The 23,285-nt window shown below is 48.1% G+C and overlaps 1 protein-coding gene and 1 long non-coding RNA gene across 3 annotated transcripts in view; one reads left to right on the plus strand and one right to left on the minus strand.

Annotated features, from left to right (window-relative positions):
• Pex14 (peroxisomal biogenesis factor 14) overlaps positions 1–23,285 on the plus strand; it is a 142,241-nt gene that overhangs the window by 13,085 nt on the left and 105,871 nt on the right. For both annotated transcript variants that reach the window (XM_003471210.5, XM_005004367.4), the window contains exon 2: positions 6,563–6,610. In XM_003471210.5, coding sequence (XP_003471258.2) covers positions 6,563–6,610 — 48 coding nt within the window. The remainder of the gene's footprint in view (positions 1–6,562; positions 6,611–23,285) is intronic.
• Positions 8,563–9,869, minus strand: LOC134472908 (uncharacterized). Its single transcript, XR_010042925.1, has 3 exons — positions 9,709–9,869; positions 9,356–9,449; positions 8,563–9,066 (listed from the first exon to the last, which is right to left on the minus strand). It is a non-coding gene; the product is annotated as an uncharacterized LOC134472908 (long non-coding RNA).

Here is a 23,285-nt window from a genome sequence, read left to right on the forward strand (position 1 = left end):
CAAGATGCAGCCCTTCTGCTGGGCCTTGGTGGAAAGCCCGGCAGGAGCAGGAGGAGGGGAGCCCTGCCTGTGTGAACTGGGATGACGTGCAGTTCACAGTGACTGTTTCTCTTGTGGAGTCCTCGTCTCCCCGACTTTTTACTATCCAGCTGGCCCGAGGGAGCTGCCACAGATTTGGGGCGCTCTTCTAGTTGTGTAGCTCTTACCTCTTTGGTACTCTCTCTTGAAGCTTTGTGCTATTTTAGCCTCCCTGACCTCTGACCGCTGACCTTTCACCTCAGTGAATGTACATGCTCTGGCAGGGATGCCTTTCTCTTTCCCTGGTCTGAAATGTGCCTCCTGGCAGAAAGCCAGAGTAGTTTTAGGGCTCTGCTCATTCGTTCTGTTGTGTCAGGGATCACAGTCCTGACCTGCTTGCTGTCCAGTCTGTGCACAGCGGTTCCAGTATTAACTCCGTTTCCAGAGCATGAATCTAGTTTACTGGCTGATTTTGTGCAGAGGGCTGACATGGTACAGTTCTTATTTTTTTTTATTATCTCCTCCAATCCTGAAAGTGAGGTGGTGGGATTACTCCCTTCCACCCTCACTTTTTTTCTCTCTGGCCTGGGGCTTGAACCCAGGACCTTTGCCCTGAATTACATTATCAGCCCTTATTTTTTTTATTTTGAGGGCTGGGGATACAGCTCAGTAGCACAAGTGCCTGCCTGGCAAGTGCAAGATCCTGAGTTCAATTCCTAGTACCCCCCAAACTATATATATATATATATTCAAAAATAAATATATGTTTTGTTTTGTTTTTTGAGACAAGTTTGGCTAAATTGCTCATGCTGTGCTCAAATTTGTGATTTTCCTGCTTTAGCCTCCCAGAATATAGGGATTAGAGGCGTGTGCCACACCTAGTTGCCCATGATTTTTCTAGATGAGGAAACTAAGACTTACTTGGAGACCTTGAGCAGTACACATACACTCAGTTATTTGTTTTTTTTTTTTTTTTTTTGTTGTTCTTTTTGAGACAGGGTCTCACTATGCAGTTCAGGTTGACCATGAACTCACTTTGTAGCCCAGCTGGCCTCAAACTCGCAGCAATCCTCCTGCCTCAGCCTCCTGAGTGCTGGGATTACAGGCAGCACTGCCTCCACACTGCTATGGAAAGTGCGTTTATGAATTGGATTTTATTTCCTTCTTTTTTTTTTTTTTCGTGGCAATGTGCTGTTCTTATTTCCTGCCACACAGGCCAGTTTGGGACACACTCCAGTGACAGTCCCTCAGCAGATGTCACCTGAGTGCACTTGGGCCAGGAATCTCGTGGTCTTGGTTTCTGAGCCCCATGTGAGGTGGCCCCAGGTTGGGAAGGTCAGTGCCTGGGTGGCAGCAGCGAGGGCACCCTTGTCTCTATCACGTTAAAAGCATCTGTATTGGGTGGGGCACGGTGGCATGCACCTGTAATCCCAGAACTTGGGAGGCCGAGACAGGAAGATGGCCATGAGTTCAAGGCCAGTCTGGGCTCCATGGTGAGACCTTGTCTCCACACCCTTGCCCTGCACCGTTTTGGCTGTCTGACTTCTTGCTGTTTACAGCAGTCCTGATCTCTGGTGCTCTTCCTTCCCTGCCGTCTGGTTCCTTTGCAGTGGGCATCAGCAGGGGCCTCTTAAGCCACTTTGAAATTTTTTTCCAAGTGACTACTCTGTGATGATATCCAGGATCAAGTTGGAATTTAATTTGTAGCGATCTATTTTGAGCCAGATAATGGACTACTTGACCACTTAAAGGGTTGGACGTTTGTGGGGGCAGCTGTTTGAGCAGGGACTGGCCGTTTGCGGAGGACTTGGCTAAGCCTGGTGAGCCCCAGATAAGCAGCCAGCTGCTCAGCTTTTGCCCATCATGTAAGCCAGTGATGGTGAACCTTTTAGAACTTTCAGTGGTTTGAGCCAGGTGTGGTGGCTCACGCCTGTAATCCCAGCATTTGGGAGGCTGAGGCAGGAGGATCATTGCGAGTTCAAGACCAGCCTAGGCTACAAAGTAAGCTCAAGGCCAACCTGAACTGCACAGGGAGACCCTGTCTCAAAAAGACAAAAAAAAAAAGAAAAAAAAAAAAAAAGAACTTGCAGTGATAACAGGCAGCCTGCTGTGGCACTTGTGCCACAGGTTTGCCACTACTGATCTGGGAGATCATGTGTCAAGGTAGAGTCGGCCAGGAGTGGTGGCGCACACCTGTGTTCTCGCACTTGGGAGGCTGAGGCTGGGCTGCTGCCATTTTAAGGCCAGCCTGAACTACATAGAGAGAGACCCCCAGACAGGTGGGAGTCTGTTCTTTTTTTTTTTGTCTTTTTCTTTTTTATCGGTACCAGGAATCGAACTCACGACTGCCTGCTTACAAGGCAGGTGCTTATGCTGCTGAGCTAAATCTCCAGCCCGGAGTCTGTTCTTTTGCATGAGAAGCGGAGCAGTTGGGATTCTCCAGGGAGACCTTTGGGTGCCCGGGATGAGGCAGTCCTTCCTGGGTGCATTGTAGCACATTTAGCCTCCTTGTTCTCTAAATGTCAGTGGTACTGAGTCCCGGAGACATCCAGAAACACCTCCAGCTTTCCAGATGTCCCGTGGGAGGCCTGAGGTCGGGGCCCTGCGGGCCGCATCATGCTGAGGGCAGGCCACGTTTACGTGAGGTTCTGGCAGACACCGCCCGGTTCTGCTTGCCTCCTTTGGGTTCTTGCGTATGTACCAAGCACTTCTGTTTGAATTGTTTAAATAAAATTTTGATTAATCCCAAATTGATGGCCAGCGATGTTCTGGGTGTGAAGATACAGACTTCCTAGGGTGGTGAAGTCGTGTCTGCAGGAAGGCTGGGACGTGAAGCACGTGGTAGGTGGAGAGCGGTCCCCCAGGCAGGGCAGCGTGTGCCCGCGGGAGAAATGCAGTCGGAGAAGTAAGAATTGAGGCTCTTTTGCGCTTGGTCCTTGAGAAGTAGTTTTCTAAAGGGCACTGTGACAGGAAATGAGTGATGGTCCCTTTGGGACTGAAGTTCCATCCTGGCCTGAGCCCTTCTATGGAGCAGTGCTGGTGACCCGATGGCACCCATCCCTCGGCTGGCTGTTTGCATTGTTGAAAGCTCTAAGAGGTTCGCTGTCACTGCTCTGGAGTGTCATCAGTGCGGGGCACTTCCACGTGGCCTGAAGCTCTCAGAGTTCCCAGTACCAGTTGCCGGGCAGCCTACGAGTCAGAAGGCACACCTCGTAAGTGGCCCTGCATGTGTATGTGGAGGGTCTGGTGTTGTGTGCCCACCCGGAAAGCTCTGGGAAACCTGGGCGGAGGAGTTGGGAGCGTGCTGCTGTTTAAAGCTCTGTGGGCGGACAGGCACATCTAGATGCTTCTATTGTGCCTGGCGTGACCCTCGGAGAACTGATAAGGAACCTGTCTCATGTGGCTTTTTAGGCTTAGAATGAGAGGGAAGTTCTTTTTAGTTTTAGTGTTTAAGCTTTGTTTCTAAAAACAGAACACAGCTGGACATGCCTGTAATTCTATTACTTAGGAGGCCGAGGCAGGAGGATTGCTTCAAGTTCAAGGCCAGCCTGAACTACATAACAAGACTCCGTCTTCAAAACAACAAACCAAACAAACCAACCCTGAACATGTTTACCTACCTCACAGTCCTGAAATGTGCCAAAGGGCAGTAGAAACTCTGTTGGCTGGTTGGCACTGTGGACTGTGTAAAACTTGTCCACTACTCACTCTAGTAAATGTTAACTATCAGGGAGATGAACTAATTCTTTTCCTTGCTTTTTTGGCAGTGCTGGGACCAAACCTAGCATACATGCTAGGCAAGTGCCATGCCATTGGCCGCCCCCACTTCCTGATCTGACTTGATTCCTTGGGAACCGTGATTTGTAGTGATGGGTTATACCCAGGAAGAAAGGGTTAAGACAGAAAATGACTTCCTAAAATAGTAGGGCTTGTGTTCATCCTTGGGGTCCAGCACAATTTTATCTACATTATCAGTTATGCAGTAGCATTAGGGCTGTTGCTTAAGAAAACGCCATCTAAACAAAACATGATTATTTTAAGTTAGAGGTATTTAAATCCATATACCAGTTACTCGCTGAGTCATCATAGGCAAGTGAAGTGAGTCATCATAGCAAGATCTCCCTTGCCTTAGTTTCCTTATCAGTAGCACTCTTTTGTGCATTTATTGTGAAAAGTAAATGAAGAAAGGACTAATTAAGCCGGCACTCAGAGTTAGTGTCTGTCACATGTGTTGAAGGAGGCCTCAGGAAGACGACGAGCTGTAATCTGTCATTCGCTCGGGACGTGCTGGTGGGTTAGAACCATTGTTGTAGTCTTTGTTGCTCATTCGTTCACTCATTTGTCCAACAAACAGCTGTTGAAGGTTCACTCTGAGCCTGACCTTGTGCTGGACCCCAAGGATACAGTGATGAATGAGTGGTTTGTGCCCTTGTGGAGTTTGTGATCCGAGGAGGGAGACACGTTGCTCAGATTGCCACACCGATGGGACTGCAGTTCAGTTCGGCCTTCCTTTTGGTGCTGGGGATTAAACTCAGGCCTCAAGCGTGTGCTCCACCGCTGAGCTGTACCCCTACCCCTCTGCTTATCTCTTGGAGAGGAATACTGGGTGTATGCACATGTGTGTGCGTGCACGTGCTTATGTGTGCACACGTGTGTTTTAGGGAGGCTTGACCTCGTGGCTGTCAGAGAAGAACTGCTTCCAGCCTGGGCCATGGCTGACTCTGAAGGCCTCTTGGCAGAGGAAGCAAGGTGGGGTCTGTCAGGTGCCGTGTGGTGCTGGGGAACGTGGGCCACCCTCAGCCTGAGACGCAGTCAGAGCAGATGCGGGGCCTTGAGGGCCACGCTGAGGAGCTTTTCCTGTTCCGTGTTCTGAAGATGGTGTTGCCTACTGGGGGGATGAGGTTAAGGGCGGAGGCAATCCGAGTATCCCTGGGGAGAGTCTGCACTGTGGCAGGTGTGGGAAGGGAGCCAGCATGGGTGCGGGGAGCTGATTAGAGGGCTGCTGCAGCGGTCCAGGTGTGCGATGTTGGAAGTGTGGACCAAAGCGATGGCCATGGAGAGGGAGAGTAATGGAGGGTTGATTCTGCAGACTCCTTGGGAGGGACGGGCCGGTCGTGCTGGGGCGGCTCTGGGGGTGAGGGAGGAGGGACTGTAGACTGTGTGGTTTGGGGACATTGTGCTGATTGCTCAGTCAAGCGGCTCTGAGATGGGTCGTCTGGCAGGTGGGGATTGACACTTGGCTGTGCCATGTGACAGTCCGGGGAAGGCAGGAAGGAGTGCAGCTCTGGCTGGGGGAGCCAGCAGGGACCTGGCGCCCCCAAAGAAAAGAAGCTCAGGGGAATGACCCCCCACTTCCAGTTTCACATTGGTCTGGGCTGGCGGAGCTTTGGGACTGGACTTTGGATGGATGGAGAGGCTCCTTTGTCCTGCACAGGCCTTGCCAGTGTGTGTATGCCAGCTGCCCTTTCTCCTCAGAGGCCTGGCACAGGCCCTGGGAGCCATAGGAGGTGCATAGAGGCCGCGGCTGGCCCCTGGGACTGAGCGTTGGTTGCACTTGTCTGGATGCTATCTGCATGTAATTGGCAATGGGCTTGGACAGCGGTGACAGAGAACTAATCATAGCCCACTCACACCACTTGTTTTATTCTTGTAGAGGTCTATAGAATTCTTCAGTCTGTCTCTGTCCCTGCTGCTTGCTAAATTTCTGATTTGATTTTATTTTATTGCAGTTCTGGGAGTCAACACTGGGGCTCTGCACTGAGCTATACCCCTGTCCTCTTTGTGAGTTTTAAATTTGAGCCAGGTTCTCACTAAGTTGCTGAGTTGCTCAGAGTGGGTTCCAACTTGTGACCCTCCTGCCTCAGCCACCCGCAGTGCTGGGAGGACAGGTGTGCCTCACTGTGGCTGTCTCCTCTGTATTTGACCAGCCCCGTCAGGGGTTGTGGTTTGGAGCCCGCTGGCCTGCCTGTCATTGGCTGACTTCCAGAAAGGACTTAAGCTGGCTGGCTTCACTATTGAGGGTGCTGCTTTTCACAGTGGCTGAAAAGAAGGACAGTGGCCTTTGCGCCCTTCCTGGCTCCAAATGCTGTGCCCAGAGAATATTTTGAGTGCGGGCAAATAGCGCCCCCTTGCGTACACATCTGGTTCTCTACTTTGTTGGGCTGCCCTCTGGTCCGCTAGCGCAGAGCTGGTGGCAAGAGGTGGGCTGACTCCTGAGCCTTGTGTTTGGGCTCTATTTCTGTGGATTTTGTGATTGTTCCTGGTACCCCCTGCTAAGCAGCTGATCTTGGGTCCTCTGGATAAAAACCCAGCGTTGTTCTTGAGGACCTGTGACAAGGAGTTCAGAAGTAGTCAGTTTCCCGGCAAGTTCATACTTGGGTTACTTCTCACGGGTCATCTGCCACAGTGCGTTCTGAAGTTTTGAAAAAGAATGAGAGTCTTAAGAAAGAGGCATTTTGGTGTCTTGAGAATACCAGTTCTTTGGTTTTTCGATGGCCATTGGGTGGCACTGTGATCTTACTTTTGTTTCTGTTCTTCTTTGCAGTCAGGCTCGACTCCAGGAAGTGAAAATGTGGTGCCGCGAGAGCCGCTGGTAAGTCCCCAACACACGCAGTATCACTTTCTAATAGTAAAGTACCATGTGAGTTTACAGAACACTTCAGCTCCGACATTTTGACAGCAGCAGCCTCCATTCAAAGTAGGTGTCATGTGGCAGCTTCCCGTGAGTGACGTCTGACTTTAGCCTTCTGTTGCAGCACACAGAGATTAGTGAGACCTCTCCTGAGTGGAGCCCAGTCCTCTGGGAGCTAATGCATCCGCCCGGATGCTCCTGGGAAGCTTCACTGCTGACATGGTAATGAGTGAGATGCCAGAGCCCTGGCGGGCAGGGTGGCGCGGGCTGCTGGGCCAGCAGGCCTGTTAGGTCGGTGAGGAGGCCTCCTAAGTACCGACCCATTGTCTTTACGAAGTGCTTTTGCTTTGGTGGTCCAAGCCAGAGTCCCTTATCGCCTGCCCCCCTTTGGTTATTACTGGCATTTCAGGGCATTATGTCCTCCACAGAGCAGATGAGTTTAAGTGGGGAGCTAGCGTTAGGCTTCACTTCCAGGCCTTTCCTCTGTCCAGCCAGCACAGGGGCGTCCCAGCCTCTTTCAGTAGTTCTAGGGGTGGCACCTGGTGCCGTCACTTTTCTGGCCGCAGTGGGACGAGGCGGATCAAGGTCCTTAGCGGCCTGAGTGTTTCCCGGGCAGAGGGTGGGAGGACGTAAGTGCTGTAGGCTTGTTTTAGAAGGGGCGAGATGTCATCCTTGCCACCTGCTGTCACAGTCCTGGGCTCCTGTCCAAGCACTTCCATGGTGCCATATTTTGATCCTTTTGTGTTGCCTGGGTTCTTCCTTGGAGTGAGAGCCCCAGGAAGGCGTCCCCCTGCCTGTCTGTCAGCTGGGGACCTGCGTGGTCCTGGGGTTGACTGCTGAGCCCCATCAGGCTGAAGCACTGCTTTAGACCAAAGTCCAAATTGAACGCAGAGCTCCCCTTCAGTCCAACACATCCTCAGTCTCTTTTTCAGTTTCGATCTACTGATTTAACTATTTATTGATCAGCAGAAGAGGAGCCAGCCCACCTTTTGGGGGTATGGTTGGGTCACTGCTTGGGATCCCCAGTGGTTGGCAAGCGTGCTGACCCTGGGTGCCCGGAGCCCTGCAGATCTTTTTCTCTGCTAAGGTCTCTGCCCAAGACGGCTCCTGCTGTACTGTGTTTCTGCCTGTTGGTTGGTTGTATTTTTATTTCTTTCTTTCCGGGGAGGCCCTGAGCAGTCTTCAGTCCCTGGTAGCCTGTGATAGTCCAGAGTTCAGACTCATTCTCTCCAGGCCAACTCTACAATTACCTTATATTTAATTAATATTTTTTCTCCTCTTTACGTACTTGCTGCATAATTGCTCAGAGGAAAGAGAACACATAGCAGCAATTTATATATATATAAAAAAATAATTAAAAAAAACCCTGAAATAAACTCCCATCTCATTTGGGCTGATCCTGTGAGTTGGGTAATTAGGGCTCTATTAAAAGGTAGACCCTTCCTCCTTCCCTCCTTTTTTTTATTAATTTTTTTTATTAAACTCCCACAGTCTCTCAGTCATGTCCTTATTGCTTTTGGCTAGCCATTTGCAGCAGCCTGATTAAATGAGGGCACCAGCTGAGCTGGATGGTCTTGTGTGAACAGCTTCCCCTTGGGAGTGGTGACAGGAGGGTGGCAGCAGAGGAGCCTGCTGAGGCTGGCTCCTGGGGCAGGTCCGGGACACAGGAGGAGCCGGAAGTGGGGCTGTGGCTGCCGTGGCCTGGCAGCTGTGCGTGACAGTCTCAGGGTGCTGATGAGGCGGTGGGACAGGATCCCACACCCGCAGCCGCGCCACGGTGCGCAGCCTGCCTGCAGGAGAGCGACTCCTACGGCTGGGAGAGCTGCTGCTGGGGGCCGGTTCGGCCAAGCCTGAGGGCTGGGCGGCTGGCAGTTGAAGGGTCAAGCCAATCTGTTCTCAAGTAATTCGCATGTTTTATTTGAAGAAAAAAAGGCAATTGTACATACGAAACAATTAGCAAGTAGCACAAGACCGTATATAATTTCAGCAAGCAGCATAAAATCGTGTAATTTGGAGCAGAATTGCCTGGCTGGGAGTCAGAAAGGCCCCTCGTTACTCAGAAGGAGGAGAGAGGTGGGTGGGGACGTAGGCACGATTTTCATGACACCTGCCGCTGGGTCACGAAGCACTCCTAGGTCTGGCCGCCTGCGAGGCTGCTTGTCCCTAGCTGCGCATTTTCCAGAATCCCTAAAGGGAAGCTGCCTGGTGGCTGCATTGAAAGGAGTCCGAGTGGCAGGCCGAAGGCGAGGACCCACGCCTGCCGTCCCTGAGCCGGTAGCTGGGCCGTCTCCGGAAGCCGTGTTTCTTTGCAGTGTATGTGAGGCCCTGCACTCCGTCTGCGCTGGGGAGGCTCCGGGTGGTGGTGACACTGCCACACCCATTGTTCAGGTGTCCATGTCACTGTTTTGCTTTCCTCACTAGGGTAGAAGGGAAGGAAGTCTGATTATCTTTTTTAAAAAACATTTTTATCAGTCCATGTTCGTAGTACATAATGATTATTTAAATTCAGCATGGGGAATCAGTGCGTGTATACACATCTTTTTTTCCCCCCTCTTCTCCTCCACCTTTTTTCTGCCAGCATCAGATTTATTTATTTGTTCTATAAGTCTTTATAAAGTTAATTATCATACATATAGATTAAAACCAAACTAACAGACAAAAAAACATATAAAACACACAAGATAATTATAGTAAATAGAGTTATACCTTCAGATACATAGTCCATACTGGATTACAAGAACTTTTTTTCTTTTTTTTTCCCATTATCTGTTATATCGTACTTTATTTATATGTCGTGTTTCTGAAATAGGAGAAACCAGGTGATATTTAAGTTTAAGATTTACTTAACATTAAGGTCCCAAGGTGCATTCATCTTTCCACAGATAACTCTAGTGTGTCCTTTTTATGACAGAGTAGTGCTTGTATGTAAATGTTTTCCTTTTGGGTTTTGAGACAGGCTCTTGTCTTGTTATTGGAATCTGCTGGCTATGCCAAAATGTTATTGGGTAGCTCCTTCTCCCCGCCGCCCCCCTTTCTGGTTTTTTGAAACAAGGTCTTACCATGTAATTCAGGTTGGCCTTCAGGTCACTCTGTAGCCCAGACTGGCCTTGAACTTGCACCAGTGCTGTTGCCTCGGCCTCCCGAGTGCTGGGATCACAAGGCTGTACCAGCATGCTCGGCTGGGTGGCTCCTTTTGAAAGTGGTTTGCCAGTTAACCATCACTGGGTTCTGGGTTGTTTATCTTTCCTTTTGGTGTTAGATTTCAGGTTCTTGTCTCAATCAGAGAATTCAATGAAATGAGCAAAAAAACTCTGGCAGGCTGGGTGTGGTGGCGCACGCCTGGAATCGCAGCACTCAGGAAGCCGAGGGAGGAGGATTGCTGGAGTTTGAAGCCAGCCTGGGCTGGCCAGTGAGTTTAAGTCTAGTGTGAACCACATAGCAAGACTCTGTGTTAAAAACAAAATAAGAAGCAGTGGCCCATTTGAAAAAGGAAAAATGAAGAGTGAGGGAGAGCTTGGACTGAGTAAAAAACGAAAAAGAGAGACAGAAGAACAGTCTGGAGAAGAGAAGGCGGTCCACTGTGAGGAAAGCCACGGAGGAGCTGATTTTCATTCCTGGCCTCTGTGGATTAGGAAACCCGTGTTGTGAGTGGTAAATGGGTTGTCTTGAGATGTCACACTGATGTTGATTGTGGCCCAGCAGGAGCACTACTTGCTGCCTTCTCTTGGCCTTTCTGTGCCCTCGCCCTCCTGCCATGAGACCGGCCCGCTGCCCGTCCCGGCGTGCTTGTGGCATGGGCTGTGTGGTACTGAGTGTTCCCGGTGGTGTCTAGGTGCTAGGCAGGTGGGGATTAAGAAGTTCAGTAGACTTCACTTGGCATTCTTTGATTATTAGAGAACTTTGCTAGAGTTGAAGTTATTACTTCTCCCAGTTTGTAGTCTCTTCATGAGCTTTGTTTCCCAGGGCACAGGGCTTGACAGCCCAGCTTCTGCCAGGCCTGTCGCACACCTTCTGTGGGTGGCCTGGCCCCTGGCAAGATGGAGGCCCTGCCTGGTGCTGGCCCGTAAGAAGGGGTAGGGGCTCACCTGGCCACTCCAGGGCAAGGGTCAGGGTTCCCCAGGACTGAGAGAAGAAAACTAGACTGGTGGACAGTTGTCTGCGTGGGGTAACTCAGTTCCTGTCTCGGCGGGATAATGAGACTCGGGTTAGGCAACCTTTGAGATTTCCTTTTAGTCATATGATTTTTGGTTATCTGAAGTAAGCAGTAAATGAGGTTTCGTTTACATGTTACTCAGTGTTCAGCAGTAGTGTTGCTCACCTGCTTTATGCAGGGGGATGGGTTTTGGCTCAACTCGAATTTCAGCTTCCTGCTCTGTGACAGCAGCTTCTCTACTGGACAAGCCTCCTGTCGCCCTCTTCCTCTCACTTGGAGTTGTAATAGGCCCTTTTTTTTTTTCTTTTCTGACCTCATCCTTGCATCCTTCCATGAAAATAACCCCAAATTATAATGTGATATATTTTTAAGATGATGATGATAATTGGCACTTTGTCAGCTTTTTTAGGATTAATATTTTTAGAACACTGAGTTTCTTTTTTTTTTTTTTTTGGGACAGGATCTTGCTATGTAGTTCAGACTGGCCTTGAATTCAGTGTGCAGTCCAGGTTGGCCTCAAAGTCATTGTAGTCCCTGCCTCAGGCTCCAGAGTGCTGAGATTACAGGTGTGTGCTGCCACGCCCAGCTCAAAGTACTTACAAGATCCTTGCAAGGTGCTGTGCAGTTGCAGACCAGCTGTCCCAGTAGTTTTGCCCTCGAGATGCAGAAGTTTACTCCTATAGCCTCACCGTGGAACTTTGTCCAGCTGTCCCATGAGGGTTTGAGATGAGACCTTCTGGAGAAGCTTATCCATCTTATACCTGGGATGTCTGAGGTTTTTTCCTTTGGTTTTTAAGCCAATTAACCAGAAGCTGATAATCAAAAGGCCATCAATGCCATGATGAACACAGGCGGCAGGCCTGCGAGCTTGTGCTGAGGAGTACCTGTGGTCAGTCACCTTCTGCAGCACATCACGTAGGCCTGGCACAGTCTTCCCAGCAGCTGCCTTTAGCAGCGTTTGGTTGGAGCACATTGCCATACTGATGGGCAGGCTTAGTGTGGATTGGTGTGCTCATGTCCCCATAGCGTGCTTCCCGACATCCACGTGCTCAGTACATTTCTTTGTGCAGACTCATGAATGAGTGTGTGGATGTGCATGCAGAAGGCATGACACACACATAGTTCTGTTCTGTAAGATTCCAAGCGCTTTGTGGGGAAATCAGATTGATCTGAAGACTGTATTCATACATGTGCTTTATGGCACATGAGAAATGGAACTGACCATTTAGAGACTTCAGGAAATTGTCCTTTTTCAGGAAAAATAAATGCGATGAACCTAATTTTAAAGTGCTACATATTCTTGACTGATGTCCGTGTAGAGTTAGGCTTGCTGAAGGTAGCTGTCATTGCCACCCAGGGATGTCTGTTAGAGTGTGAGTGGAGGTGATATTATAGGGATCATCCAAAGCCCCCTCTTTATTTTTTAATTTATTTGGTAAGAGAAGAGCTTCACAGTGTTGCCCTGGCTGGTCATACACTCAGTCCTTCTGCCTCAGTCTCCAATAGCTGGGCCTATAAGGCCACTGCACTTGGTTCCACTTTTATGGATTTAATTTGCAGGACTAAGAATTGAACCAAAGGGCTTTGCACTGAGCTGCATTCCCAGTACTTTTTGGGGGTTTGGGGTGGGCACTGAGGATTCAACCCAAGGCCCATCTCCAGCTTGTTTTTAATTTTTTAGTTTGAGATAAGTCATTAAGTTGCTGAGGCTGTATTTGAACTTTCGATCCTCCTACCTCAGCCTCCTGAATAGCCGGAGTTAGAGGCATATATCACTATGCCTGCACTCTGGTCTTATTGATTTATTTAGCTGGGTTTTTTGAGACAAGGTCTTGCTATGTAGTCCAGTGGTCCTCCAACACTTGGTGATCTTTCTCTCTTCTGTTCTTATTTTTAAACAGTAAATTGGCCTGGGACTAGCTCAGTGGTAGAGAAAAGACAGATGTAAATTGCCTGACAGTTTTGGCACTTGAACTGTTAACAGTGGGGTACCTCTCACAGCTGCTGCTGAGAACCTGGCAGGGGGAACTTGAGTGTAAACACCTCGAGAATGGGGCCCACGGTGCATCGTGCCGGACAGCAACGGTATTGTGTGACCGGCTCCCCGACACTGGGCCTGAGACTCGAGCCCTTTTTCCAATGAGGACAAACGCTGGCTTTCGCCCTTGCCCGCTCCTCTCCTCTTGCTGGCAGTGCCTGGCCTTGGTGCAGGGATGTTGCTTCTGGCCGGGAGGCCGCCTGTGCCTTGGCCTATTCCGAGACGGAGAGGAAGGTTGGTGAGCACTCCCACTGAAAAGCCTCATTCCATTTTGGGGTGGCTGTAATCTCTAGGCCACTTACTGATTTTGAAATTACTGCCTCTTCCTCCTCCATCCTTCCTGAGAAGGTTTATGGAAGAGACTAGGCAGTGCCCTTTAAGTTGTTTCCTCTTCCAGGTAAATGAAGAGGTTGTTTTTGAGTTTGGAGGTGTCCTTTTACAAATAATTATTAGATGAATCGAAACTCTTAGGAGTGATAATTAAATGGAATTTGGAACAGTTCTTCACTTTGTTTATGGTTGAGCGTCCTGGCTTCTTCATAGCAATACTTTGTATTTGGTGTCACTCCTGTGATCAGGGCCTGCCCCATGGATAACCGAGCAGTGTCTTTATTTTGGAGTCTTGGGAGCTGAGCGCTTGTGTGCTTTTTTTTTTTTTTAAATTTTATTTAAGGAGAAAAAAAAAAAAAAAGCAGAGAAAGGGTACAAGTTATACAGATTTACAAAAAAAAAAAAAATAAACAGTAGGAAATCACTAGTTAATGGATTACATATTGTCATCTTAGAAATAATTGTTCAAGTTTGTGTGCTTTTTTCCAAAGCTACACAGTGACTGTGGAAGTTTTGTCTTTCATTAGCCCACCATTGTTCTTTACAGAGGGAAAAGTTGTTTTCCCCTTTTCTCTGGAAGGGTAGGTTTGGAGTGTTCAGTAGCCCTAGCATCGCAAAATATGGGGTCTACAAATCTTTGGGCAAAGGTTCTACATGTTTTTCCTTTGTTTGAAATCCATTATGGTCTGTGGTTTTTTTGGGGGGAGGGGCAATACTGGGAATTAAATCCAGGGCTTTTCCCTGAGCTACCTCCCCAGCCCTTCCTCAATTTTAAAATTTGAGACAGATCTTACTAAGTCACTAAGTCACCTAGGCTGGACTTGAACTTACAAATGGCTTCCTGGAGTTCTAGGACTATTAAGTGTGTGCCATGTGCATGGCTTCATCATTTTATTTGAAAGAATTTCCACATAAAAGAATCTTAAATCTTTTGGGGGAATACCGGGAGTCATACTCAGGGGTGCTGTACCCTGAGTTCCATCCCCAGTTCTGTTTATGTATGTATTTATTTATTTTTTATTGGTACCAGACTCATGACCGCCTGCTTGCAAGGCAGGTTCTTATGCCGCTGAGCTAAATCCCAGCCCCTATGTATTTATTTTTGAGATGGGGTCTTGTTGTGCAGTTCAGGATGGCTTTAAACTAACTGCCTGCTGCATGCTGGCCTCAGACGTACAGTGATCCACTTGCCCGCGCCTCCTGAGTGCTGGAATTAGAAGTGTCCGCCTTCACACCCAGTCTTACTTTTTGTTTTGAGACAGGTTCTAGCTAAGTTGGGTAGGCTGTCCTCAAACTTCTGATCCTCCTTCCTTAGCCTCCCTCCATACTGCATACACTGGACTAGAAATGTAAGTGTGACCTGAAGGATGGATATTCCATGTGGCACACTTGGGCAAAGTCCCATGGCCCCTGTTTGAAAAACCACTGCATGTCATGCTGTCCTTAGGACAACCATGTACATGTGTGTGTTCTAGAATAATTTCAATTTAAAGCATTTGAGCCCATTGTCAGACTGTGTGGACTGATTTTTGGTTTGAAAAATATGATCTTGTAGTTAATCCCTCTCGTGTGCGTGTGAAGCCACAGGAAGATGAAGTGGTGCTCCGGAGAAGGACGCCTTTGCCGCCCTTCCCTCTTCCCTCCCAGCTCTCCTTTCTTTTATGGTTTGTAGTTATAACCAAGATTTATGCGTGTTGCTCCACAAATCTTCTCCCTGCCATTATGAGTTTGTCCGAGCAGTCTAGAGATGGGGCCGGCCCTGAGTGATTCTCGAGGTAAATCTATCCGGGGCGCTCCTTGACAGCAGAAGGCAGAGAGGCACTAACGCATGGCCTCCAGCGGAGCCAGGGGCAGCTAAATTACCCTGTCAGGGAGGAGGCATGCTGCCACCTCCGTGACCCTTCGCCTCGGGCCCACCTTGGGCTCGGCAGTCCTCAGGATACAGGATGGCGCTGTGGCTCAGCCGTCCCTCCCTTTACCATCGTGTTGGCCCGGCCAGCCCAGCAGTCCCAGGGAGAGGGAGAGGATGGAGAAAAGGCCATCTTCCTAACCTTGTGGGGTGAGGAGCTGCTACCCGAGTCAACACACACGTTACTTGTGTAAAAAGTTTAGTTCTTCCACATGTCACTGAAAATGGATTTTGGTAGAGAAGGGAAATAAATACATTATCTCTCCCCCCTTTCTCTGCATTTTCCCTTTCCCATGCCTTTCTCCTTTTGTGGTGTTGAGGACTGAACCCAAGGCTAGGCAAACCTTCTACCACTGAGCTACATCCCTAGCCTTTTTTTTTTTTTCTTTTGAGATAGAGTCTTGCTAAATTGCCCAGGCTGGTTTCGTTGTCTTGTGTGTTCTTTTTAGAGCCTTTGTAGTGTGCTTTCAATAAATACTTTTTTTTTTTGGTACTTGGGATTGAACTCATGACTTTGTGCTTGCCAGGCAGGTGCTGTGCCATTGAGCTATATCCCTGGCCCAATAAATAAAAAAAGGTGTCAAGAAGCTCAGTGGTGGCACACGTAATTCTGGCAGTCTGGGAGGCTGAGGCAGGAAGATTGAAGGTTTGAGCCCAACCTGGGCAGTTTACCAACTTAGCAAGACCTGTCTCAAGAAAACATTTAAAAAGAGGTTGGGAGAGTAGCTCAGTCCAAAGGCCCTGGGTTCAGTGCTCAGTACTGCATCAAGAGTTTGCTCTGGAGACGTTCCCCTGACTGGCTGACTTGCCATTTGGACCCTGGGAACCTGCTCACCAGGCTCAGGCTCTGCTGTTTGCTCCCATGCCACTCCCTACCCGAATGCAGGCAGCCGGTCCCTAAACCCATGTGTGCCAAATGTGTTCCTTGTTGAACTGTGCAGTTTTGTCAAATACCATGCATATAGGAGAAGCATAAGTGTGATGAGAGAATTCTATGAATCTATTGTGTTCTATAAAGGCTAAGACGGAAAGAATTTTCTATAAAAACCAAACTAAATGCTCTGGTAAATGTGAACTGCTGGAAAAGAACACAGTCAAATTAGGTGTGAGTGAGAAGGCGGTTAATTACTGGGGCAACGCCATGAAAAGTGAGGATTCCAGGCTTGATCATTTTACTAATATCTGCAAACTCTTGATGCGCATTTAGAAACTGTGGAAAGTGTGGTCTGGGTGGGGTTTATGCAGGAAAGATGTCTGGGAACTTCAGTTTGTGGGCCTGCACTCAAAGGAAAGGCTTTGGCTCTACATCAAAAGATTAGCGAATGACTATACGTTTATAGGTTTTTCAGTTAATATAAAATGTTGAAGGTATGTGCAACAGGCTGCATTTTTTTCCACTTCTATTTTATTTCAAGAAGAAAAAGAAAAAAGAAAAAAAAAACCCCAGAATTTCAAAGCACATCAATCAGAATAGGCTCCCTTATTAATGATTCCTTACGTTTACTGCTTTTTTTTTCCCCAGTTCTAGGGGTTGAGCTCAGGGCCTCCCAGGACCTTTGCACTAAGCTATATCCCCAAACTGTTTTTAAAATTTTTTATTTTGAGACAAGATCTTGCCAAGTCACTGAATTCCCCAGGCTGAACACAAACTTTCAGTCCTCCTGCCTCAGCCTTCTAGAATGCTGGAATTACTGATTTTTTGATTAACTGAGCAGTTCTCAGCTCTGATTCCACAGACCAAGAAGGCTTATTCTGTGCAGTATGCAGGCCTGGTGCAGTTATTTTTATCATGTTTGATTCCCTGCACCTCTGAGGATTCCTTTTCTTCATTTACAGTGAGAAAACTGAACCCTGGGAGCAGTCAAGCTTCCACAGCTTGAAGTCCCAGACCCACACCATCAAACTTGAGCAGATGGGGAGTGCAGGTCTGGGTGCAGTGGTGACCTCACCGTGGTGACTCTGGCACAGTGATGGGGACCCTGCAGACAGCCTCCAGCCCTGCTAAGGGCTGTCTGCTGCTCTGTACCTCCTCCCTGAAGCTGCTGCCTTTCTGTGCTCTCCCTGCTTGGAGCCTTTTGTATGCAGCCTCGCTGCTGAAGAGGCACCTATTAATTTATCACAGGTGATGTGTGCCTCCTCGGGCTCGGGCTCGGAGGAGGCGTCTGCACCCATGTACCTCACTAATGACAGGTTCTGGGCTCCAGAGAGATAATAGGATCTTTTCATCTGATGTCTGCACACAGGTGCTGTGTCTCTGGGAGCTTCTAGGGGGCAGCAGCCGCCTGCTGTTCCTGGCTCCTGCAAGCAGAGTGGAGGTTGGACATGTGAGCAGTGTGCTTTTGACTCCAGTTTTTTAAGCCATGCCATGCGGGTCCTCTGGGAGCCACCTGAATCCGTCTAAGTAAAGGAATCACAGTATCCAGCATCTTCCTTTCTTCCTGTGCCCCACAGCTAAATCCTTTATCTGTGTCCCCTGCAGCATACTCACATTCTTCATTGTCAGAGTTGAAGCAGCGAAGTTCACCTGCTTTGAAAATAAGCACAGAGATGTCTTTAAGGGAGTAAAATTTTTCTCTTAGATTGTACTCATTGCCACTGTGAGACATCAGTATCTTGCCCAACCCAGTTCAGGGGTTTGGCAGGTTCCCCTGGGGGCTCATGTCTTTGTTCTGTTGGGAATGTTACTGTCATATGGTTGATTACTGGCTCTTCCTTTCTGCCGGTTCCCAGCCCCACTTCTTTTCCCTCATCCAAGCCAGAGATTGGAAATCCAGATGACTTCCTCAGGAGCACACTAAGGGGAAAACTTGATTTGCTGATTGTGTCCACTTGGATGCCCAGGACTTCCATGGGCAGCTTGGGCCTCATCACGGGTAAGGAACTAGCACTTCCCTTACCGTGACCAGAGTGCTGCTCCTGACCTTGGATCCCTGCAGCTAGAGGCTGCTGCAAGTGCTGGAGAGCAGAAAGGTTGGTGGCAGCTGACTTACTTGACTGCCGTAACCACAGAGAAGTTGATAGGCTGCGACACTTCGGCCTTGTGAGGTTTATTTAGGATTAGCCAAGAATCTCGGTCCTGTCTCCACCGTGGCAGGAGCTGGTGGCCTGCACCACTTTCTCATGGCTTTTATTCTGTTGGGCTCTCTTCTGAGGCTCCCAGGGCCCTGGGAAAGTCAGGAGTCTCTTTGAAGCCCCCCTGTTCCAGAGAGTGGCTTTCCTTGAGGACAAGGGTGTGCCTCAGCCTGCCTCTCCGCCTCTCTCAGTTGTCTCTCTGAGGAGTGACAGCTCATAGCATCTGTTAATGAACAGAAGAAATAACTAGAAATAGTGGTGAATCATTTGACAGTGAAGTGGTTTATAACTTCTGTTTATCATCAAATGATTATCCTGATCATTATTATTTCTAGTGAGTTTTTGAAGATTTCAGCCTGGTCTCCAGAGCCCCATTTATAAGACATTTTATTTCTGCCTTCATAATATCTAGAAATAACTTAGTTATTTCCAGTGAAATCCCAGCCCACAGCCCCCGCAGGCCCCAGGCTGTGCTCCTCTTTCCTGGGCCTTCTCTCCAGTTACCCCGGTGGGCTCCAGTAGGCGGGGGATCCCCTCCTGACCGGGCTGGCAGCACTAATACCCGTGGCAGGAAAGCTGCGGTGTTTGTTTTTGCAGTTCCTGGATTTGGTTTAATGTTCAATTGATTTTTTTAATGTATTTAATCATTTTTTTCTTACCTCATAAGAATTAACCTGCACAAACCTCATTTTATCCTAAGTGTGGCTTTGGGAGGAAGGGAGAAGAAAATTGAGTTTCTCTAGCTTATTTTGTTCTTTCACTTTTTATTTTCCGAATGACTTTTCCTGCCCGAGCAGCTCTGTAAGATACAGTATGTTTTCGTGGCCATTACTTACTCATTGCTAACAGGTCTCTCCTGCTTCCCTTTGTCTGTGAACTAAGTACAGGGGCCTAGAGATAATTGGTAGCTCTATCACAGGCGCACCAATTACAGATCAACAGGCATCATGCTGGTTTGTGGTTGATACTGGCTGCCCACCTAGCAAGCATGCGTCGTTCTGAATCTGTCACTGTGCTGGGGTTCCCTCACTGTGTGGCTTAGCTCTCCTGATTGCCTCGCAGCCTCCCTGCTCCACAGATTTCAGCTTCACGTTCTCCCTAGTCTCACGGCTACCTGATCTATCTTAGGTTATGCCTCTTTGTCATGTATGAAGTCTTCAGGTATTACAAAGTTCTAATTTGCAGGGTGTTTGAGCCTTTTTGTGGGGAGTGCTGGAGAACAGACCTGGGGCAGCATGCCTGCTAGATAGGCACTCTACCACTGAGCACCCCTCTAGCTAGCCCTCTAGCCCTCAATTTTCCTTTGTTCTTTGGTGTCTACAGTGGTTAGGTAGCAAGCTGCAGATGAATGCTTCTCTTGTAACCACTGGTTTTTGGTAGTTTTGTCTGCTGAGTCCAGGTAAAGACATCTTTGTGGGTGCCCGGTTTAACCCCCTTTTTGAGCACCATTTGATTTGCATCTCCCATCTACTTTGCGCTAGCATGAGGAGGAAAATTACACTTCAGTGCTGAGCTGCTGGGTGCTTGAGGAAGGCTTGTAGGTGCTGCAGTAGGAAGGGAGTCCTGGTGTGGTGTGGCCATATGTCCAGGTGGGACATATTTCCCAGGTCCTTGGCACCTACACACTTTGCTAAGCCTTCTGTGGGATGGGGGTGTACCAGATAGCTCCTGGAGGACAGCAGGCCGTCCATGCAAGAGGAGTGAGTGAATATATGTGCTCACTTGTGTGTGTTGGATATGGGGAGCCGTGGAATTGGATTGCAGTTGCTGCCTGGTTGCTGCTAGAACCTAGGGTACCATGTTCCCACTGGGTGCACAAATGCACATATGCCCATGTTTAGTGGATCGTTGCCACACAGGCCACATAAAGAAGGCATTTTATGAAAGGGAACATCAGAAGAAACATTATAACTGAGACCTTTATAGCCTCTCCATTATTATGGTTTAAATCTTGACAGTCTTTTTTGCAGTGACCCTGGGATCAGCAAAGCCAGCACTCACTCCCACCTCCTCATTCTTTCTCTCCACATCCTGTCCTGTAGCTGTGGTGCACAGATAGGCATCGTGAAATGTGCAGGCAGCAGAGCTGCTCAGAGTTGTCTAGAAACAGCCCCTTTTCAGTCAAGTTGGAAACCAGATGACTCACCATTCTGTTTGTTTTATTGCAACTGTCTTTTTGTAAAATGCCCTAAAAGCTTTACACTGTAAATGCCAAAGAGAGGGTTTTGTCTTTCTTTTTTGTGACCTCTTCCGGTATCTCTCATCTTTGCTTTTATGTTTCTTTCCCCCTTCCCTTTCAGAATTATTTTCTCTTTCATTACTCTCTCTTTTTCTGTCCCTCCCTTCCTTCCTGCTCCCCCACCTTCCTTTGATAACTTAATGGCAATCTGTAGTCGATGGAGTTTTTGCTAACATCATGGTGCATTCTTTCAAGCTGTAATGCTCTCCGAGTGAGAGGGTATACCCTGAAGTTTTTGTGTATGGTTTAGAAATGGAACTGCCCATGCATGTCAGAGTTTATAAAGTACTCATTGGATTCAGTGCTAGAGCTAAGTGTCACGTCAAATCATAATCTGTGGTACCACATTTTGCAAAATAACGGGTGTATCCGAGCTCTTTCCTATATACGCATCTTCTGTACCGAGCAGCTGGCACGGTCACAGCAGCATTCAGAGCCCTTGGACTTCCCAAGAACATCTTCTGGGCTGAGACCCATGACTTCTGTGGACTGGCGACTTAGGACTTTTTATTTGTAGGCCTGGGAATTGAACCTAGGGCCTTGTGTATGCTAAGCAAGTGCTCTACCACTGAGTTACCTCCCCAGCCCTTTTTATATTTTTTTATTTTAAGAAAGGATCACATTGAGCTGCCCAGGCTGGATTTAAAGTTGTAATACCCTGGCCTCAGCCTCCCAGGTACCGCGGATCATAGGCATGTGCCACCCCTTGTGGTGACCTATGACTTCTGTGGCCTTTGGGACCTGTGACTTTTGTGGATTATAGGACCTAGGACTTTTACTGTCTGAGGGGTCTGTGGCTTCTATGGACTGTGAGACCTATAACTTCTCTTTTATGGGCTGTGAGACCTAATCAGAATGTGAATGCCGCGCGAGAGCGTGGCCTGCTAATCCCCTCTCTCTGAAGGTATAATTTAACTGGAATTCCTGAAGGAAAGAGCACCTGCTCCTGTGGCTTAGTGAGGTGTTGGGATCTAAATTTTTAAGGCCTAGTGTTCTGCACCAGAACTTGCAGACTCTTTTCCTGATACCTGACACTGCGGCACTTGCCTGAGTCACCTGATTGATGATTTGAGCATCAGTTGGGTGTTAAACACCTGGCCAGGGAAACAGGGACCCTCTGTGGAATTACCCAAGGGTGGTAGACAGATTGTCGAATTTTAATGAAGGTGGGGTGGGTCTCCAGTGTTCGTCTGCTTTGTAGCATAGCAGAATCCCAACCATTACTTCAGGAGTGTTCACTGGAAACCTATGCCGGTGCTGGCGGTTGTACTCTGCATTAGTCAGTCCTTAAACCCAGCTGAACTAGTTTTAGAAGTCTCTAGTTCTAATGAAGAACTCTCTGAAGCTTAGGTGTGGGGCATCCTCATCCTCTGCTTTTTTTTAACGGCCTTTCGTCTGTGTAGGCCACCAGGGCCGCCATCCCTTGAAATCTCTCTTTTTTATTTTTAAGGCCAGGCTGCCCTTGATTCATGTGTAGCCCAGGCTGGCTTCAAACTTACAAGTCCTCCAGCCTCAGCCTCCTGACCACTGGGATTGCAGGTGTGCTTTATGCCTGGCTCCTTGAGTTCTGTTATCATGAAACTTCTTCCCTGTATACCTTCAAAGAAAGAGAATGCTTCTCTAGTATAAGTAGGGTAAAATAAGGTGCCATTATAATGTTTAATAAATAGACAGCTGAGAATTTTAAAAACGAATTAAACTGGGAAACTGGGCTTTTCACTCTGGTGAGGAGTCTGATTCGGATACAAGCCTTATCCCTGATGTTGGACAACAGAAAAGCATAGGCTATTAACTCTACACCCCACTCTCCTGCTGCTAGTGTGCAGCAGGTGAAGTGGGTTAAATCAAGGCCCCTTTCCCACTGGGACAGAAGTTCCTCTGTTCCAGGTGACAGTTGGAACAAACTCCTAAGCTTTCTGGGCCACTGTGATGAAGCTTCCTGAAGGGGTGGCCCTGTATGCTGCTTTTGACATGTGCAGTTGCTCTGAGGGCCTGGGAGCAACCTGCAAAGGCTCTGCCCACAGTCCCAGCCTGCAGCTGTTTTCTCGCCACCTGGGGCAGAGCTCTTGGAAGAGCAGCGCCTCATTGAGTGCTCACGCCTGTTCGTTCCTTGGCTTCTCTGCTGAACTCTCCAGCAGGAGTGCCAATTCTTCCATTTAGCTGACTATTATATAGCCCTTAAAAGGGAAGGGCTTATTTTAGCTGGCTGCTATATTGATTGCTATAGGGACATTTCTATTTTCACTGGCTGCTATATTGACTGGGAAAGGGAAAGGGGTCTTATTGCCGGGAGCTGTCATATTGACTGTTACAGAAAAGATCTGTATTTAAGCAGTACCAGTGCACTGGGATCTCCCAGGCAGGATATTAATGCTAATTCATCCGCTTACCCCCTGCTGTGAGTGTTATTTGTTTAAATCTGTAGATTCCCACAGCGCGTTTATATCCTCACTAGAGTGAGCTCCGCTCCCTGTAATTATTTAACATTATATGCTGTTATAAATTGTAACAGTTAAAGAATGGTAATGAGTAGCCAAAAACGAAAAGAAAAAGGAAATAAGAAAACATAGAAAAACGGAAAGAAGAAAATATATAAAATAGTCTATACCTTTTTTTGGTGGTGGTAGTGAGGATTGAGCCCAGGGTCTTTGTGTTGAGCTACCTCCCAGCCCTTTTTATTTTTTGTGTTGAGACAGTCTCACTAAGTCACTTAGTTGACCAGGCTTATAATCCTCCTGCCTCAGCCTCCCAGAGTGCTGGGATTACTGGTGCTTATTTCCATACCCAGCAGTATATGTATTTTGTGTGTGTGCATTTGTGAGTGACCTGAGAAATGGCAAAGTTAGGGCCAGAAATTGCAGTGAAAACTTCTGGTTTCCTTCCTTTAACTACAAG

Source organism: Cavia porcellus, unplaced genomic scaffold, assembly GCF_034190915.1.
Source record: "Cavia porcellus strain 051 isolate PalLab524CR breed Dunkin Hartley unplaced genomic scaffold, mCavPor4.1 scaffold_25, whole genome shotgun sequence".
NCBI classification, from domain to species: Eukaryota; Metazoa; Chordata; class Mammalia; order Rodentia; family Caviidae; genus Cavia; species Cavia porcellus.